The sequence below is a fragment of the Diabrotica virgifera genome, chromosome 8, assembly GCF_917563875.1.
Source record: "Diabrotica virgifera virgifera chromosome 8, PGI_DIABVI_V3a".
Classification (NCBI taxonomy): domain Eukaryota; kingdom Metazoa; phylum Arthropoda; class Insecta; order Coleoptera; family Chrysomelidae; genus Diabrotica; species Diabrotica virgifera.
In genome coordinates, this window is record NC_065450.1 from 196,419,181 (window position 1) to 196,440,676 (window position 21,496).

General features: G+C 35.2%; 1 protein-coding gene across 2 annotated transcripts in view; it reads left to right on the forward strand.

The window, feature by feature from the left end:
* LOC114334531 (uncharacterized) overlaps nt 1–21,496 on the forward strand; it is a 94,246-nt gene that overhangs the window by 45,867 nt on the left and 26,883 nt on the right. For both annotated transcript variants that reach the window (XM_050657351.1, XM_050657352.1), the window contains exons 9-11: nt 6,110–6,313; nt 13,716–13,928; nt 19,995–20,314. In XM_050657351.1, coding sequence (XP_050513308.1) covers nt 6,110–6,313; nt 13,716–13,928; nt 19,995–20,314 — 737 coding nt within the window. The remainder of the gene's footprint in view (nt 1–6,109; nt 6,314–13,715; nt 13,929–19,994; nt 20,315–21,496) is intronic.

Sequence of the window (21,496 nt, forward strand, 5' to 3'; positions counted from 1 at the left end):
GAGCCTTTGACGCTTCTCGAGCATATCCCACTCACAGGTGACAATTACAAAATAGCCCGGGATAACCTGACACAAAGGTACGCCAACTCTAAATCGCTTATCAAAACTCTCATCTCTCAAATTCTTGATGCGCCTCCTATTTCTGGAAACGCAAATCACTCACAATTAAGAAATTTTCATACGGTCATGTCAAATAATTTCAAGGCCCTATTGAACTTGAATAGGCCCCCTTCAGATCTCTTGCATTTACTTCTCATACATATCGCTACTCAGAAACTCGACGCACCTACCATTAGGGCTCTTGAGTTCCAATCCGGTGGTAGCCAAGCTACCCCTGATTTTGTCCATTTTCTAGGGGAAATCGAGACACGCGTTGTTCATCTTGAGAATATTCAATCTCAATCAAAACCAAAATCGACTACTACTTCCAGACACTCTTTACACCTAGCCTCAGACACTTCTACCAGTAACCTTTCGCCTCGCTTAGGTCCTAAGAAATGTTCCTATTGCAACGACTCTCACTCGATCTACTCTTGTCCTCAGTTCAAGCAGTTGAATTCTAAAGAACGTTTTAGTTTTGTCAAACAAAATAAATTTTGTATTAATTGTCTTGGGTCTCACATGCTCGATCAGTGTAAATCCAAATTCTCTTGCATAGTTTGTAAATCTCGTCATCACACGTTGCTCCATTTCGACAAAACGGGTCATAGTAACCCTTCCGCGGCTGTTGGCCAACACAACTCAAATAATCATAATAAAACCGCTATCTCAAATAACTCCCATACACAGGGTAATTCACAACAGGGGCCCTCACATGTTAGAGCTCCTGAAACGGAAGTTAATCTTCAAAATTCGACTCCACATTCAATGGCTCTATCTGCAGCCTCGCTTGATAATCATTTGGTGTTATTAAGCACACTCCAGGTCTATCTTGTCGCTCCTAGCGGCAAGAGGGTCTTCGCAAAGGCACTTTTAGACTCGGCCTCACAGGTTTCATTTATTAGTGCTGACCTCGTAAAGGAACTGTCACTCACCACTAGAGATGGAAAATTACGGATCAATGGAATTAACTCCACCTCATCCTCGTCTCAATCTATTGTAGATACAACAATTTTCGCTGTCGCTAACGACGTTCCTTTTGACATCTCGTGCTCTGTACTCCCAAAGATAACAAATCCGCTTCCTCAAATTTCTATTTCGGCGAGCAAACTAAACATACCCTCAGAGATACCATTAGGTGATCCGATGTTCCATGTAACATCCCCAATTGGTATCCTGCTCGGTGCAGACCTGTATAACGATATCATTCAACCTGAAATAATTCGTTTGGGAAAAGGTCTTCCCGTTCTTCAACGCACTCTACTCGGGTACACGATATCAGGGTCAGTTCCAGACTTTGCTCTTAAGTCGAAAAATACTAAAAAGGCTTTGGAATTTTATTCAAACTCTCTCGTTACTTGTTGTTCTCATAACACTCCTTCCGCCGTAAATGAGCCGGTAGTGTCCAACGAGGAACTATCCGATCATTTACAAAAATTCTGGGAGCTGGAAGAAGCCGCTCCTCAGAACACCGATCTCATTAATGATCACCCCGCTGAAATTAATTTTGTAAAACATGTTAATGTTCTCCCCAATGGACGATATGAGTCCACACTCAATCTCAAACTCCCTATCGAAGATATAGACATGGGAAATTCGTTTCTCTCGGCAAAAAGACGTTTTCTCAGTCTCGAGAAACGTTTTCAACTCAACCCTGATTTATTGGAAAAATATCAGGACATTATATCGGAATATCTCAATAACGGACAAATAATTCAAGTGCCGTTAAAAATGCTAAATGACTCAGGTAAACCTAATTACTTTCTCCCTCACTTTCCCGTTTTCAAATCCAACTCTACTACTTCCACTCGTATAGTTTTCGATCCAAACAATAAATCGTCTACGGGAATCTCCCTCAGTGACGTCATAGACAAAGGTTATGTCGTCCAACATGAACTTTTTGACATTCTCGCTAAGTTTCGTCAGTTTAAATTCGCACTAGTAGGCGACATCAAGGCTATGTTCCTACAAATCGCCATTTGTCCCACTGAAACATTTCTGTTAAATTTTCTCTTTAGGGACAATATTCAGCAGCCTTTACGGTGCTATCAATTTCAAAGATTACCCTTCGGGCTCCCAAGTAGCCCATTTATCGCTCAAAGAGTTATCAAGCACATCGCTGACAACAACAAACATACCCACGAACTTGCTACTAGTGTTCTGCAAGAATCTATCTATATGGATGACCTGATCAGCGGTGCTGACAGTCTTCATGAATTAAGTTGTCTTTTCGAACAATTAACTTCTTTGCTAGAAACCCATGGTTTCCTCCTCCACAAGTGGAACTGCAGTTCTTCAGAATTTCTGTCTCAACACAATTTAAATCCCGTCTCTGAAGTCAGTCTTAACTTCACGGGATCTGATAAAGTCTTAGGCATATTCTGGGATTCAGAACGCGACCACTTTTCGTTTAAAACTCCTATCTTCAAATTGGCTAATGTTGTTACTAAACGTACTATTCTCTCCTACATTGCTACTTTGTATGACCCGCTAGGATGGTTATCCCCTGTCCTTGTGAACGCTAAGCTCTTGATACAGGAAATATGGTCCCAGAAATTGGACTGGGATCAACCCATTGACTCACCCATCATTATGAAAAATTGGCAAAACCTCTTATCGACATTCAAAACTATAGAAGAGGTCAAGGTACCTCGATGCTTACTTTTACAAAAGAAAGTTGTTGATGTTCAATTAATTATTTTCACCGACGCATCGGAAAAAATATACAGCACTTGTGTGTATCTCAAAGCGACATACTCAGACTTTTCTGTATCGTCGCGGCTTATCGCTTCTAAAAACAAAATTTCTCCGCTAAAAAATAAACTCACCATCCCCAAATTGGAACTTTGTGGAATAGTGTTGGGAGTCACTCTGGCTCATAGACTTTTTCACATCTTCAAGAAAAATTTGAGTATATCTTCATCTCATCTCTTTGCTGACTCTACAATTGCCTTGTCTTGGATACTTTCTAAAAAACACATTTGGAACATTTTTGTACAAAACAGAATTCAAAAGGTCAATTCCTTGTTGGAAACTTTTCCTTGTGATTTCCATTTCGTCAGAAGTCACGAAAACATCGCTGACCCCGCTTCCAGAGGGATAAATGTCTTTGATAATCCCCAGACCACCGAAGACTGGTTATGCGGACCTAGCTTTATTAGAGACAATCCCATCGATTTTTCTCTTCATCAAATTCCTCATTTTCAGGATGATCTTCCTGAATTAAGGAAGTTAGTTGTCTCAAACATAGCAACAAATCACGAACTCAACGACACCTTTGAAAATCTATTCGCTAAATCTTCTTCTTTTCGTAAAATTCAAAGAATTGTCGCTTATCTTTTTAGATTCATCAGTAATATTAAAAAGAAAATAAATAACTCTCCACGAGATACGGATATATTGACGCCACCCGAAATGGAGATCGCTGATCACGCGATCATCAGGTATATCCAAAGTATCTACTTTAAAAAAGAGATTCTTGAATTGAAAAATGCTAAACTCGTGACCAATAAAGCCATTCGTAAACTCAACCCCTTCCTACAACATAATGATGGGCTGATTCGTGTGGGAGGACGTCTCCGACACGCCCCCATATCGTATAATCAAAAACACCCCATTCTACTTCCTTCTAAATGTCGAGTTGTAGAACTAATCTTGACTCAAGCTCATCATAAGTTATTACATTCAGGCGCGCAAACAGTACTTTCGTATGTCAAAATGAAGTACTGGCCAATTGACGGATTAAGACAGATTAAACGCTTAATTCGTAAGTGTGTAAACTGTTTCCGATTCATGACACCCAATTCTGTTCAACAGATGGCAGATATGCATCCCGATCGTGTACTCCCCACTAGACCCTTCCAAGTCGTCTCAGTGGACTATGGGGGGTTCTTCTTAATTAAGTCCTCACATTTGAGGAAGGCACCGCTTTACAAAGCATACGTAGCCTATTTCATTTGCATGAGCACTAAATGTGTTCATATCGAACTCGTCACAGGATTAAGCGCAGAAGCCTATATTCTTACTCTGAAAAGGTTTATTGCCAGAAGATCCACGCCCAGTATTATTTGGAGCGACAATGCCACAAATTTCCATGGGGCAAAAAATGAAATGCGCGAATTCTATGATTTTTTCTTAAATCAAAATAATTCGGAACAGATTAAGGAATTCTGTACTCAAAACTCCATAACTTTCAAGATGGGTGTTCCCCGCAACCCCCATCAATTCGGCCTCCATGAGGTAGGAATAAAGAGTGTGAAGTATCACCTCTATCGAATTATAGGAAATTCCCACTTCACCTTTGAAGTGTTTAACACAGTATTATGCCAAATCGAGGCTATTCTAAATTCGAGACCCATCACTAGGATGTCGTCTGACGCCAATGACTTCGCTTTCCTATCTCCAGCTCACTTCTTAGTTCAAAGAAGTTTAACCGCGCCCCCTGAACCAAGTGTTTCAGAGATACCTGAAAATAGGTTGAATCTTTTTCAGCGTATTAGTAAAATTCAACAGCAATTTTGGAAATTGTGGAAAAAAGACTATCTTTGCCTCCTGCAGCAAAGAAATAAATGGACCGACCCTACTGACCCTGTCAAGATCGGGGATTTGGTTCTGTTGAAGGAGGATGGTACTCCTCCACTCTTATGGCCAACTGCCAGGGTAATAGATGTATTGCCTGGTAAGGATGGTCTAGTTCGTACTGTCAAGATTCACACTACTCACGGTGATTTTCTTCGTGGTATTACGAAAATCGCTGTGATTCCCCTGGAAGATTAAAATCTATCCCTAGGGGGAAAACTTATCGTTTTCCTCCATTTTATCGTTGTTACCCCTTGTGTATATAAACTCTAATTTCTTCAAACATTTCTTATCGTTGTGCACATCTTTGCCAATCCCCTCTCTTCGAGGTGATATAGGCCATCTCTCTCGCCTGTCGCCCCCGGCAATATGTACAATAAATATATTATACACGGCTCACTAAAATAATTAGTTACGCCCCTGTACTACTGATTACTTAAAATTCAAGTAGTATTTATGTAACCTTTCTGGAAACTCCAGGTTATTGTTGAGACTCGCATTTGAACCCCTCGCCGGGGCAGATCGTCAAAAGCTTCCTAACGAGAATCATCTCTAATCTATCGACGCTCCCGCTATTCGTAAAAAGGCCGCATTTTACCGGCTTTTTTTGCTATCGTTTTATACCGCTCAGATAATTCAATCTGCTCAGTATTATCGACGATGATTTATTTAGCGTATTAGTGAGTGCCTTACAAATGAACCAAATGGATTATGGAATTCAATCAGAGCTCTGATGTGACACGTCATCAAGGAATAAAACTGTAAGTACTCTACATGTATGTGAACATAACTTATTAGTCGTGATACTGTATGCATTTTGAACCATATACCTCTCGTAGCAAATATTCTTTGTGCCATTTATGCAGATAATACTTTAAATTACATATGAAAAATCGTTATCTACTCTTAACCAGCTTACCTATGGGAATATACTCTATAACCGTACAATAAGTATAGGTTACTATTGTTAAGGATACTTTACGTATTGCCTAAACAGTATGTACGGTTTGTCACGGAGAACGCAAACTTTTAAATTGATTTTACCGAAAACATCAATTTTGGACATACAATATTTGTCCTCTTAGCCGTCGATATTCACTCATAAATAACTCGAAAAGTTATTTGTGAGTGGGAGGGTAACCTAGTGGAAAAACTATAAAACAAAAGTTGCTTAGAATTAGTCAGTTTATCCACTTCCGGACTTATTTTGAATGTGTTTTTTCACCCCCTGAGAAGGGTTGGTACTCACCCCAGGACGAAAGCACACATCAGCACAATATCACTTTTTTCTTTGACATGTTATCTATGTGTATGCCAAATTTCCTGTCAATCCAAGCGGTTCTTTAAAATTCGGAGCAAAAACCATGAGTAAATGGATTTGTTTAATATTTGTTTCTGTAATTGTTACAGCCAAACCTTTTTGTATTTGTAGGTACGGAAAAGGAATTAGTTGGAGAAAAAGAAGGATCAGAGTCGGGTTTTAGCTTACTGTTTCGGCAGATTAATGATAAAGTAACGAAGAAGAGTATCGCCGCTGACACAATCCAAAATCTAAGCGGCGTATTGAGTTCCCAGAATCTATCAATGACCAGTTCAGAGGGAAGTAGCTCTTCTAGTATAGAGCTACCAAACTCAGGTAATATTTTTGAAGTGAAAACTTCTTTAGGGACGTTGTGCGATTTTTGGATAGGGGAAAAAGCATTTAATTCGCGACCGTCATTGCGACCGTCATCGCTTATGCTATATATTATTTGTATGTATTATATAAATTGTATAGAAGTATTTAAATTTAAAATAAATGTAAAACCTATTTTAGGATGAGGAAAAAAAGATTTATTTCGCGACCGTCATCTCTTCGACAAAATAAATTTTGTATGTATCTATATTATGTGTATCTATACATAAATTGTATAGAATTATTTAAATTTAAAATAAATGTAAAACCTATTTTTCAATAGGGAAAAAGGATTTATTTCGCGACCTTCATCGCGACCATCATCTCTTCGGCGAACTAAATTTTGTACGTATATGTATTGAAGTGAAAACTTCTTTAGGGACGTTGTGCACTTTTTGGATGGGAAAAAGTATTAAATTGCCGTCATTGCAACCGTCATCGCTTCGAAGAAATACATTTTTGAAGTGGAAACTTCTTGAGGGTCGTTGTGCACTTTTTGGATGGGGAAAAATTATTAAATTAACGACCGTCATCGTTTCGACGAAATAAATTTTTGAAGTGAAAATTTCTTTAAGGACGTTGTGCACTTTTTAGATAGGGAAAAAGTATTGAATTAGCGAACGGCATCGCGACCGTCATCGCTTCGGCAAAATAAATTTTTAAAGTAAAAACTTCTTTTGGGGACGTTGTGAACTTTTTAGATGGGGAAGAAGTATTGAATTAGCGGCCGTTATCGCTTCGCCGAAATAAATTTTTGAAGTGAAAACTTCTTTAGGGACGTTGTGCACTTTTTGGATGGGGAAAAATTATTAAATTTGGATGGGGAGAAAGTAATAAATAAGCGACCGTCATCGCTTCGACGAAATAAACATTTGAAGTAAAAACTTCTTTAGGGACGTTGTGCTCTTTTTGGATGGAAAAAAAGTATTAAATTATCGACCGTCATCGCGAATCGTCATCGCTTCGATGAAATAAATTCGTGAAGTGAAAACTTCTTGAGGGACGTTGTGCACTTTTTGGATGGGGGAAAATTATTGAATTATGGACCGTCATCGCTTCGACGAAATAAATATTTGAAGTGAAACTTCTTTAGGGACGTTGTGCACTTTTTCGATGGAAAAAAACATTAAATTAGCGACCGTCATCACTTCGATGAAATCAATTTTTGAAGTGGAAACGTCTTGATGGACGTTGTGCACTTTTTGGTGGGGAAAAATATAAATTAGCGACCTTTATCGCTTCGACGAAATAAATTTTTGAAGTGAAAACTTCTTTAGGAACGTTGTGCACTTCTTGGATGGGGAAAAATTATTAAATTAGCGACCGTCATCGCTTCGACGAAATACATTTTTGAATTGAAAACTTCTTTAGGAACGTTGTGCACTTTTTGGATGGGGGAAAAGTATTGAATTAGGGACCGTCATCGCTTCGACGAAATAAATATTTGAAGTGAAACTTATTTTGGGACTTTGTGCACTTCTTCGATGTAAAAAAGTATTAAATTAGCGACCGTCATCGCTTCGATGAAATCAATTTTTGAAGTGGAAACTTCTAGAGGGACGTTATGCACTTTTGGGATGGGGAAATATTATTAGCAAACCTTCATCGCTTCGACGAAATAAATTTTTGAAGTGAAAACTTCTTGAGGGACGTTGTGCACTTATTGGATAAGGAAGAATTATTAAATTAGCGACCGTCATCGCTTCGACGAAATAAATTTTTTAAGTGAAAACTTTTATAGGGACGTTGTGCACTTTTTGTATGAAGGAAAAGTATTGAATTAGGGTCGTAATCGCTTCGAAGAAATAAATATTTGAAGTGAAACTTATTTAGGGACGTTGTGCACTTTTTCGATGTAAAAAAGTATTAAATTAGTGACCATCATCGCTTGGACGAAATAAATATTTGAAGTGAAAACTTCTTGAGGGACGTTGTGTACTTTTTGGATGGGGAAAAGTTGTAAATTAGCGACCGTTATCGCTTCGACTAAATACATTTTTGAATTGAAAATTTCTTTACGGACGTTGTGCACTTCTTGGATGGGGAAAAACTATTGAATTTGCGACCGTCATCACTTCGCCGAAATAAATTTTGTACATATATAAATTATGTGTATGTATACATAAATAGCATAGCGTATACGATATAGGTATAGCACTTCTTTTAGGATGGGGTAAAAGCATTGAGCTCGTAATTTATATACTATAAGAAGTTTTCACTTCTGTACTCTCACGAGTGCCTTTCATTTTTTTTATAGCTATACGGCTCACATTAAGAACGGAAGCGCGCCGATGCCACACCGTACTGATTAGAATGAATCGTATATCGGCAGTCGAGTAGCCACCCGTGCTCGGGTGGTTTGGCAACACTGATCTCCATAAGCTCAACGTTCCGTTCTTAACGTGAAACAAAATTTATGTCTAAACTACATTTAGAACAATATTATTCCCCTGGATTTTATACAGGGTGTTTCATAGGGAAACAGAAATACTTGAATGGTGAATAGAGGTCACTGAGGCCGTTCTAGATATACCACATTCATTGGCTCTAACGGTTTTTATAACTGAGTTACAGGGTGTTTTATTGATTTTGCCCATTTCTTTCTGGATCTCTAACTTTAGAACCACCTATATTTTTTTGATATTTGGTACACATATGTCTCATTTAGAATCAAAACCACCCAACTACTAATTATTTATAAAGTTAAAATCTTTGGAGTTATAGAGCAAAAATTGAAAAAAAAAACACGATTTTCGGGCGCCATTTTGTTTATAAAAAAGTAGTACACTATCTGCGGACTTTGCATACTTATATTATTAATATATACAATCATAAGATTCGATTCCAGCAATAAAATTGCGGGTAAATAACTTTTCCTTGTATTTTGCTAATTAGCCCAGAGTATTATTGTTTGTTCGTTTTACCCATTGTTCGCTGCTATTTGCTTAATGATATTCAATAGTACTTTTCAACGCTTCTCATTTGTTTCGAGCTTCTGTCATATGTCGTATATTAATATTATACACGGATTATACGACATATGACAGAAGCTCGAAACAAATGAGAAGCGTTGAAAAGTACTATTCTACCTCGAGTTATTTTTTGACATTCTGTTAATTTATGTAACGTACTATGGTATACTGCGTTCCACGGTCACCTTTCAGTACAGACCACAAACCATACATACTCATAGACATTTCACCATGTTAATCTTTCGGATCGTATTACCGCCATCTCTTGATTGGAATGGGAACTAAATTGACAAATTTTAGTTACGTGGGAATTTCAAATTATATAAATTTTGCTGGATTTTTGATGAAATTTCGCAGGAAATTAAAACAACAGAAAGAATTTCACTGAAAACTTCAAATATTCCAATTTGTTTTCAAAATGCTAAACACTACTGCCATGTGTCACCTGAAAGCACTGATGTGTAATATTGAGTTGAATGAAAATTTTTGAAAGAATCTTGTAGGATGATTGTTTAGATAAATATTACCTTATAATCTTTTACAAACTTCCAAAAATATATAGGCCCGAAATGTTGATGACACACTTGTCTATTGGAATAAACTGTTTCAGGATCTATTATATTGTTTTTTTTAATGTGGAGAAACACAACACGGGATGATCAATGTAAACTAAAAATTCTACTACTCATAAAAACTACTCATAAAAACGGAGAGGAGGTTAATACAATTGATTAAAATTGTGATTAAATCTAATTAAAAACGTAACACCACTATAATAAAATAATTAAGCCACAAACTGTAAAATAAAAAGTAAATAACAAATTAATTTAATTGTCAACTGTCAGTTGTTAAATATGACAAGAGAATTGACTGACAGCGACATCTCTGGATTGGAATGGTAACTAATTTGCTGTCTTGACCTTGACAATTTACGTGAAACGTCTATGAGTATGTATGGTTTGTGGTACAGACTCTTATGAAGAACAGTGTTGCCAAGAGATATGAATATTTATATTAAATAAATTTTAAAGTATTTTTATACCTCACTTGGTCTATTAAATTTGTCAGTATGTATGAGAAATCTTGTAAGCTGTCAAAGCAAAGGAAGTTTAGCTCGGTGGTAGCGCGTTCGACCGAAGATCGAGAGGTTCCTGGTTCGAATCCGTGTGTTATCTAACTTTTTTTTTATTTTTAGTATTGTTTTAATAAAATTTTTTGGAAAGTAGTAAGTAAAAATTAGTTTAATCTTTAAATACAAATAACCTGTTGAAAGTATATTTATTTCGTTGAAATCATATAATAAAAGTATAACTTCTTACGTGCGTACAAAGTACACGTGTTAAAAAGTACATTTTTAAGGCACTCGTGTGAATTGCAGAATTCGTTTCGCTCATTCTGCAAACTTTCACATGCGTGCCTTAAAATTGTACTTTTAACACTTATATCATAAATAACTATTAAATATAATATTAATCACAGGCTAATTATAATTAATATTTAAATGATATATCTTTAATATCGTATAAATATCTTTCATAGTACCTATCTATGAATTATTTAAAAATAATAAAACCCACAGATTTTCAAATCAAGATGTTTTGGACTTCTGGAATATTCTATTTAGACAGACTTTAAGTTCGTCTGCTTAAAACCGGCAACACTGAGCTGCAAGGTTCCATAAGTTTTATATTGGGATATGCTGCCCACACTGCAAAGTGACTGCGGAACGCAGAATAGGCAGGTAGTCTGCTATTTAATGTTGTTTAAGAGATGATGAATTGTGTATAGTTGTGTTAGTATGGGTAGGTTTATGAAATACGGAGAACTTATGTTTGTTTTCCAGTCTGATAATTTTTAATCTAGAAATTTTATGGATTGATTCAGTTCTGTTTCTAGTAAATTCGATATGACTATGAAGTGAATTAATGTACTATAGGAATTGGTCAAGTTGCCTGTTCTCCACCCATATAAGAACTATTTAAATACGGGGTGTTTTGAAATATTTGTTTATAGATGATCCATAAAAATATCTGATAGTAATGAGCTTAGAGGATTGCCCATGATAAGTCCCGCACCGTTATTTGTTTGATTTGCAAATTCAAAGTAGTCCTGATTTATGCAAATTTAGAGAATATGTAAAATTTCACATGAAATGATTGGATTTGGAATATGCTCTAAAACAGGGCTTCCCAAACTGTGCGTCGCGACGCCCTGGGGCGTTGCGGCGTTGTCCCAGGGGCGTCGCGCGGACTTTTAATACAGAAAATATATTTATGTCTGGACAGTATGGAGGACTACGAGCTCTCATCAAAACAAATGCTCCAAGTGTAAAATGAGTCCATACATAGAGAGATCTTAGCAGCAAATAACATTACACCTGAATTAATTGTTGTGATGAATAGCATTATTAAAGTGGTGAACTACATTAAGGCATGACCCGTAAATTCGAGCACACCTTTTTAATTTAATATTGTAACTCTCGTTGGCTGTCCAAAGGCAGCGTACTCACACGTGTATATGAATTAAGAAATGAATTTTTCCACCTACCTCTACCGAAAGTATACTTTTCCGGACCTGATTGTAGGGAGCAAAGTTGTCTTTTCCTCCCTAGGGAGGAAAATATTTTTCCTCCCTAGGGAGGAAAAGTTAAAGTGACGTCATGGTATTTCATTCATGAAATATAACTTATTGACGCCCTGTACAATATCTATTTTGCAGAATGGTAAAAAACAGTAAATTGTTATTCTGATTTAACAATGTTTACATTAATAATTTGACTTATATTTGACAGTTGACACTTATAATGTACCTACTTGTTAGTTTTAGTTCTAATAAATTTTGTTGGTTAGTTACATAAATAAATTAAGTAAAAATAAAAAATGACTTGTTATTTGAGGAAGGTGGAAAAACCATATGTATAACATGGGAGTAAAATGCCTTTTCCTCCCTTGAATGGTTACTTCATTCTCGGGAGGAAAAGTAGCACTTTCCTCCCTTGTTATACAAATAGCTATTACACGTATCTACATACAGAATCACATAATGATGCGCAAAATTTTATTAATTCAGAGTTTATAATAAAATTAGCATACCTCTGTGACATATTTAACAAATTCAATGATCTTAATAAGTCTTTGAAGGAAAACAATACTCATATCCTGTAATTGTCAGATAAAATTACTGGGTTTTAGAAGTTGCTCTTATGGAAGAGAAAATTAGAAAATAAGATATTGACTGTTTTCCTGCTTTACAAGGTATTAAGAAAAATCGATAGAAATCCTCGATCCTTCTTTAAAAAATATGTTTACACAACACATGTTATCATTAAGCGAACATTTTGAGAAATATTTTTCCGAAGATCTGGAACAATATGATCTAGGTCAGACAGAAACCCTTTCCAGTTATCCACACCATCGACACTTTCAAAAGAGGGAGAAGAACAACTGACATAATTGTCCTGTGATTCCATCGTAAAGCTTCAACACAACAAGGACAAACTGTTCGAATTTTGGAGCTCAGTTTCTCATGAATATTATGCCATCAGCACTGCTGCGTTAAAGGTTTTATTACCATTTGCGCCACCGTACTCGTGCGAAAGGGCTTATCTGCAGTTGCAGTAACAATTAAAGGTCAATCATAAACTTAAAAAAAAATGAGAGTGGCAATTTCCAAAGTGGAGCCCCGGTTTCATAAGCTGTGCTCAAAAAAGCAAGCACACCCCTCACCTTAACCAGCCAGTTACATAAATAAATTAATATCTCCTCTTATTTTTGTGCCTATGTTTTGACTTCGTTCTTAATTTCTAATAAAAATTATAAATGTTCAAATAGTGTTTTTGTTATAACTATAACCTGTTACTAGGCTAGTACTAAAATTGGTAAGTATTATTAATTGGGGGTTGGGTTGAGGGGCGTCGCAATACGAAAGCATAGCAGTACGAAAAACTCTGGGAAGCCCTGGTCTAGAAGATTTTTTACTAGAACAAAAGTTTCTGTAGGAGGAATACTAGGAAAACGATTTTTTGTCATTTTGAATTTTCTTGGCCAGTTTAATTTTTGTTTTTGTACATTTCAATCGGATCTTTGTTTATTGTTTTAATATTTTGTTTTTTTAATTCTATTGTTTTTTTATTATAGTCTATTTTACCTATAGTAACATTAGTGTAACCTTTGTCTGCTTTTGTAAACACTTAGTTGTTTTCTATTGATTTATTTGTAATTTGAAATTGCTATTTTTTGGTTCTCTTTGTACCCAGACTTACACATATCGCTAATATATTTTGCAATAACACTTTTTTCTATTTTCTTGGTAGTTTTGTTAAATTCTTTTTTGTTTAACCTTGGATTTTAGTTTATTTTAACAACTTTCGTGTAAATGACTAAAATTTTTAGATATTGACAAGAATAATCGAATAGAAGAGATAAAAGAAGAACCACAGTTTGATCCAACGCCAGGAGGAATTATTATTGTGGATTATCTCTCAGATAAACAAATAAAAGAGGAAGATATCGAGAAGATTAAAAGTGACGAAGACGGTGCAACTTTCGGTTTTAAATCTCCACCATCAACACCACAGAAGAATAAAAAGAATTCCTCGCCAATCGGTAAGTTCTTTGATTACATAAATAAATTAGTGTTCATCCTTCAAATGTTATCATCACTATTTAATCATCATCTTTGTCGTTTTTTTGGCAAATTTGGTATTTTTAAAAACTGCAACGTACCAGTCCATCGCTTTTAATTTTTTCTCTCACCAACAAGTGTAAATCTGTAACGGAATGGCAAAGGGTCACTCAATTTTGGATCAAAAAAACTTTTGGATCTCCGATTTGTCTGAAAATTGGTATATAGCATCTGCGGGATGTAGAAATAAAACATTTAAGATCGAATTGTATTCTTTTTTTTTTTTCTCAAAATGTTATTTAAAGCGATTTTATAGTGATTTGGTATTTATTTAAACAAATTTGCATTTTCTATCGTAAAGTATCAATGGAAAACATAAAACAGAAGGGACTCAAAAATGTCATTATGTGGCTTTATAACAAGTTATTTTGATCCAAAACAAGTTTTTGATCAAATTTTATAGTGTAGAAAACGTTAAAATACTGTTTTTTACATTTTCCTCCAAATACATCATAATCGATTTGGCTGAAAATTTGCCCACAGATAGCCAAAACATAGGACTTTAAGTGGGTAGAAGGATTTGAATTATATTACAATACCAAAAAAGTTACATCCAATATCATAGTCAAAAATATAGGCGTCTACTGTAAATACAATTAACTCACGACAAAAATGGTTAAAAAGAAATTGTAATAATTATAAATACGATTTATTTGGAACAATTTCAGTTACTATCATTTTTGTTGAACAGTTAAAAGTGGCGGAGATATTGAGCAAAAACGGTTCTCCTTTAAAATCAAGATGGCGGCTAACGTAACGGAGGAATTCGTTCGCAATTTTAAATTTAGACTACTATTGACCCCCCTAAAGATTAGAAAAATAAAATTTTGGGCACCTCGGCATGCAAGGTCAAATGCTACCCCGACTGGACTAATATACTTTTGAGTCTGATATTGTTGCATGTAACTCTTTTGGTATTGTAATATAATTCAAATCCTTCTAACCACTTAAAGTACTATGTTTTGGCTATCTGTGGGTAAATTTTCAGCCAAATCGATTATGATGTATTTTGGGAATGGAGGAAAATGTAAAGAACGGTATTTTAACGTTTTCTACACTATAAAATGTGATCAAAAACTTTTTTTGAATCAAAATAACTTGTTATAATGCCAGATAATGACATTTTTGAGTCCCTTCTATTAAAATATTATTTTTTCCATTGATACTTTACGATAGAAAATGCAAATTTGTAAGTAGTATGATAGAATTGATTAAAAAAATGACATAACCCAGACATCCAAAGTGAAAGTTATCCTCCAACACCAGATTGTTCTATATGGTCCATATAATGTTAAAAAAAAAGTCACACCTTTTTGAGCGTCGGGTTTGGGGGGAGAGAGAGGAGAATTCGGTAAATTCGTAGTTTTTTAGGTTTTTCGTCAATATTTCTAAAACTATGGGGTTTAGCATGAATAACCTTCTATACAAAAATGATCTACATTAAATTTGAAATAAAAAAGGTCCGATACATAATCCTTCTAAAATGAACGGTTCCAAAGTTACGGAGGTAGTATAGTATAATTGGTCCAAAAAAAGGCCTAACCCAGACATCCAAAGTAAAAGTTTTCCATTAACACCAAATTGTTCTATATGGTCCACATATTGTTCAGTAAAAAGTTACACAATTTTGAGCGTCCGGTTTGGGGGGGAGATGGGGGAGAAATCGGTAAATTAGTAGTGTCTTTACGTTTTTCGTCAATATTTCTAAAACTATGTATATCCTCCTCAGTCCATAGGTCCAGCCGGCTGGACAATGTTTACTAATTTATTACACGGTTACTATTCGGGTTGGGCATGGCTGCGTCCTATATTGCAGCATATTAGACTTCCTATTTATCAGACAAATTTACTCATTTGAAAAATTCGACAACAGCGCCTACCTCTGTAGTTTGTTGTTACATGTGGTGAAACTTTTTAAGTTATGATGGCGGCTCCACAAAAATACAGTAAGTTGTAGTGTTTTTGTGTACTTTAAAGTATTGATTGTTTTTACTGTATGTTACTTGATGATTGGACGTATTTGTGGTAGATATAGAAATGTGATAGAAGCCCCCTGACTATCCAGAGTCAGCAATTCCTAATAGCCGAGCCTATAAAGAAGGGAGGAAGACACCGGCAGAGGTCATTCATTTTTTATTCTTAATAGTTATAGTTGTAATTAGTATATTTTGAAATTGTATTTTTGAATTTTGAAAATAAAATATTTTTTTTGAGAAGTTCAAGTGCTTGTGACATATTTATATATATTTGAAAATAATTACAACTGGACACGTTAGCGGTCCTCTAAACTTTTTGTCCAGCATTTTGGACATTGAGACTTAGTTAGCCAAATATGTTACCATACTCACATTTTTTAAGTTTAGTTACAGATAGTAAAAGGATATTGATGGAAAGTGCATTGGAGGCTATTTTGACAGATAACGATTTTTTCGTCAGTGACGATAGCGATAATGATCAAAGGAAATGGATTAACAGGAATTTAAGCTGTATGTTGGAAGGTCACTAGCTCTAGGTGGTGAGCCTGCAAGTGGGAGACAAGCTAGTGCGTCTATTTCAGGAAAACCGGAGACATCTGAAGATGTGGTGCCCATAATTCCTGTAAAAAGATCTACAGTTTTCCAGTTACCGCCTGTAGATGCCATGACCATTTGCCAATATGCTATGTCAGCAATAGAAATTCTTATCGCGTTGCCTAAACCTCTTGGATGAACTAAGAAGACGAGATTCTTTGGTACAGAATGCAAAATGTATATGTGTATTTCTCCTGAACCAGAATGTTTTTTCAGTTTCTTACTTAAATTATATGAAAGCTAAGTCCTGATGTCCATTATGCTTAGTGTGACCAACTCCAATTCAGTCGAATCCGGGACAATGCTGAAAAAAATACCTAAAATCCGGGACTTTTGAATGGAAATCGGGCCATTTGTTATTTTTTTAAATATAGGACTCTAATATCATAATTTTATTGGTTATTTAACATTTTTATGTTGACAATGATATTTTTGATGGGCTTAATCAAATGATACGCCCAAACACCTTCCCGAGCTGCTGTCTCTAAATCAATGCTCGATGAAGCTGTTGGCTCGAAAAATTGAGTCAATTTTTTGCTGCTGGACGCGGAGCAGATACCTCTTCGGTGTTTTTCACTTTTGATGACTTAGTATATCCGCTCTACCACTGTGGGCGATCGAAAATTCCGATCCACAACTTCATGTCACTGTTAGAGTTACTTTTTTTTCAAAAATAGAAATTCTTCTTACAATATTTTATTGAAAGTGCAATATTGTTTTCTGTTTTTACTTTCTTGTGTTGGTTCCATATTCATATTAACAATAATAATATATTGGAATGAAAAAGTCAGGTCAAAAACAATAATTCCGAGATGGTCACTAATCGATTTTCGGATTCAAACTGATTCTGATTACTGTACTGACAATAAAATAAATGTTTAGATAAAAAAATCATATTGCAACGCAGCAGATTTGAATTTGGCTCAAAGCATGCAACGGTTTGGAAATTAATCATATTTCGCGAACGAACTCAAGAGGTTTATCTACTTAAAGTGGTTGACAAAACCGAAAAAAAAGATGCATCAGCAATCATTACATTACATCGTTCGATGCGGCATGCGTGCCTAGGCATGATTCATTGTGACATGAATTATTATTGTTTTTGAAGGGTCTTTTCGGAAGACGATAATTAAAACACACAAATAAAAAAAATTCCACAGTTTTCGTTTTCTTTCATAGAACTATTAAAATTTGTACCACGATAAAAATTTTTTTTTCGTCTCAACAATTTAATTTGATGTAAATTCTTAGAATAAAAACAAAAATATAGATTTTTACCAAAGAGTTGAAAATTCGGATGGCCCGGAAGCCTTGTCCGGGACGCCGGGACACAACTTCGTAATTCGGGCCATGTCCCGGATTTTTCGGGCTAGTTGGTCACACTAATTATGCTGGACATGTCATATTATGTTTGTAAATAATTTTATTATAGTTTTTATAGATTTTCGTTTATTTTCACAAATGAGGAGAGAAAATAGAAAATATTGTTAAAATAATAAAAACTTTTTTCTTGGGGCTGAAGAGATTAAGCGTAAACAACGTTCTATACAAAAACGTTCTACATAAAATTTAAAACAAAAATGATCCTATCCATAATTGTTATAAAATCAACGGTTCCAGAGTTAAGGAGGGTGAAATGTGGAGGTTTTCGATACTTTTTATATCTTTTGGGCAATTGATGATGATTTTGGGTGGTGAGGTTGACGTTTCTTCAAGGGCTTATCAGTAACATACCATCGGCCACTGAAATAGCAAATCCTGTTAAAGAAAATTTCTTTCAATTACTAAAAATATTATAAATTGCCCAAAAAATATAAAAAGTATCGAAAACCTCCACTTTTCACCCTCCGTAACTCTGGAATCGTTGATTTTATAACAATTATGTATAGGACCTCTTTTCTTTTAAACTTGATGTAGAACATTTTTGTATAGAACATTGTTTACGCTAAAGCATATTTTTAGAAATATTGACGAAAAACATAAAAAAACTACTAATTTACCGATTTCTCCCCCATCTGCCCCCTCCAATCCGGACGCTCAATATGGTGTAACTTTTTACTGAACAATATCTGGACCATAGAACAATTTGGTGTTGGAAGAAAACTTTTACTTTTAATGTCTGGGTTAGGTCTTTTTTGGACCAATTATAGTATACTACCTCCGTAACTTTGGAACCGTTCATTTTAAAAGGATTATGCATAGGGCCTTTTTGTTTCAAATTTAATGTAGAACATTTTTGTATAGAAGGTTGTTCATGCTAAACCGCATGGTTTTAGAAATATTGACGAAAAACTTAAAAAACTACGAATTTACCGATTTCTCCCCCCCTCTCCTCCCCAAACCCGACGCTCAATATGGTGTGACTTTTTTCTGAACATTACGTGGACCATATAGAACAATTTGGTGTTGGAGGATAACTTTCACTTTGGATGTCTGGGTTTGGATCTAGTTATACCATACTAAAGGTACTTAGTACACTTTAGAAGACCAAAAATAATAATTTTTTTCAAGATTTTTTTTCTCAGAACCTTTATTAGAAATGAACATAAAACGGTTTACGTATTAATATCTAACTCTTAGAGAGTACAAAAAATATATTTTTTTTTCATTTATGCACGTACACTAATATTGTAGAGGGCGCAAAAGTCGAGGCCTCGAAAAATGATGGCGGATAGTTAATCTCAGGATTGGTATATCTGAAACAAAAAAATCGTACTACATTTGAAAAAGGAAGGTTTCTTACGTGACAATTTACCACAATTTGACCAAAAATAAATATTTTTTAACCATGAAAAACTGAAGAAAAACGGGCGATTTTTTCACAAATTTTTTTCAAATTTCCGTAAAATCTTTTTTTTTTTGCGGAATTTTTCACTAATGGTGGTAATTGTCACGTAAGAAACCTTCCTTTTTCAAATGCTGTACGATTTTTTTGTTTCAAGGATCCCAATCCTGAGATTAACTGTCGGCCATCGGAACTACTTTTTTTTCGAGGCCTCGACTTTGGCGCCCTCTACAATATTAGTATACGTGCATAGATATATTTTTTGTATTCTCTAAGAGTTAGATATTAATATGTAAAAAGTTTTATGTTCATTTATAAAGGTTCTGAGAAAAAAATCTTGAAAAAATGCTTATTTTTGGTCTTCTAAAGTGTACTATTACCTTAAATAAACACCAAATCACTGTAAAATCGCATAAAATAACATTTTGAGAAAAAAAGAAGATTTTTTTGACCTTAAATATCATATTTTTACGTCCCGCAGAAGCTATACACCAAGTTTTAGAAAAAATCAGAGATCCAAAAGTTTTTGCCCGAGTGATTTGACATGGAATGTACCCAAACATTTCTTCAAGTTAGAGAAGAGAAGTTTAGCCCCGTTTTGGCACTTATATTTTTTATCACTTTTACTTCAGGAGCGATCAGAATAAGAAGTCTAACTGCGCTACGCAGTTTATCCAAGGATTCGGGAAGTCTAGCTGTGCTACGCAGTTTCTCCAAGGATTCGGAGAGTCTAGACGATGATATGCCCGTCTTGGAACCTAGCGTCACCCCACCGAAAGCACCGAAAGGTTCCAAACGCATTCCACAAGAATCCAGAAGCCCCAAAGCTGGTAGGAATTCAAAAAAACCCAAATTATTGGTGGGAAACAGGAAGAGAAGGGCAACAATAGATGGTGAAATAGTCCGAAAATCGATTAAACGGAACAACGCCAACGTTATGGTGGATGAAGAGGTAAGTTTTTGATGTATATTCATATTCTTTCATTTTCGAATACCCTATTCTTCTTATTCCCCAGCTTATGAGTCTTCAAAGGTCGCTGTTGCTTACTCTTTTCGCCACTCATTTCTGTTCATCGTGTCTTCTTAACCTAAACCTTTCTCTGTGAAGTCCTCTGTCACACAGAACACTCTATATTTATAGTACCTATACAGGGTGTTTGGTAAAGAATGGGCCATAGCTTATCCTCAGATTCCTGAGGTGAAAATAGGTCGACTTAAACTAACTTACCTTAGTACAAAAGTTGATAATAACCGAAATACAGGGTGTCAAAGTTAAGCTTTTATTTTATTTATTTTTTAATATTTCCTGACAGGCATGGGACAACAACACGAAATTTGGTAAGTGGTGCTGGTACTGTACACCCTACTAAATTATGTTAAACAAATGTTAATGTATTATGCTCCTTCGTTTTGAGCTTCAAATATCTCGAAAACTAATCGCTTAATCGTTACGAACGAAGAGTATGATTTTAACATAGAAAGTATTGAAGAATCAAAAAATTGCACCAAAATAGCAATTCCGCCAGTGCAGTGGCTTAGAAATTGGGTAGGATCAACCATTCGCGTTCCCCCGTCGTACGCCTCTGGTACTAGCCAGAAACGTTTGTTTAACATAATTTAGTAGATTGTACAATACCAACACCACTTACCAAATTTCGTGTTGTTGTCCCATGACTGTCAGAAAATATTCAAAAATAAATAAAATAAAAGTTTAACTTTGACACCCTGTATTTCGGTTATGATCAACTTTCGTACTAATGTAAGTTAGCTTAAATCGACTTATTTTACCCTCAGGAATCTAAGGTTAAGCTATGGCCCATTCTTTACCAAACACCCTGTATAAATATTAGTCTGCAACTATTTTATTGTGGTATCTTAATGCAATTTACTATTTTAGTTGGGAATAAGGCCCAATTTTACTTTTTAATTAAGTTTATTTGACGTTTCGATTTCCACTTCGGAAATCGTTATGAAAATACAAAACATTAATAAATTACACAAATTTTGCTTTTGTTGCTTGTTGTTATTCATATTGACAATTCAGACATATACATTGTAAAGTAGATGTCTTTAAAATTATATTGCCAATATTTATGAATTGCGTTCCTGGGACGACTTTATTTGAAGATAGTGC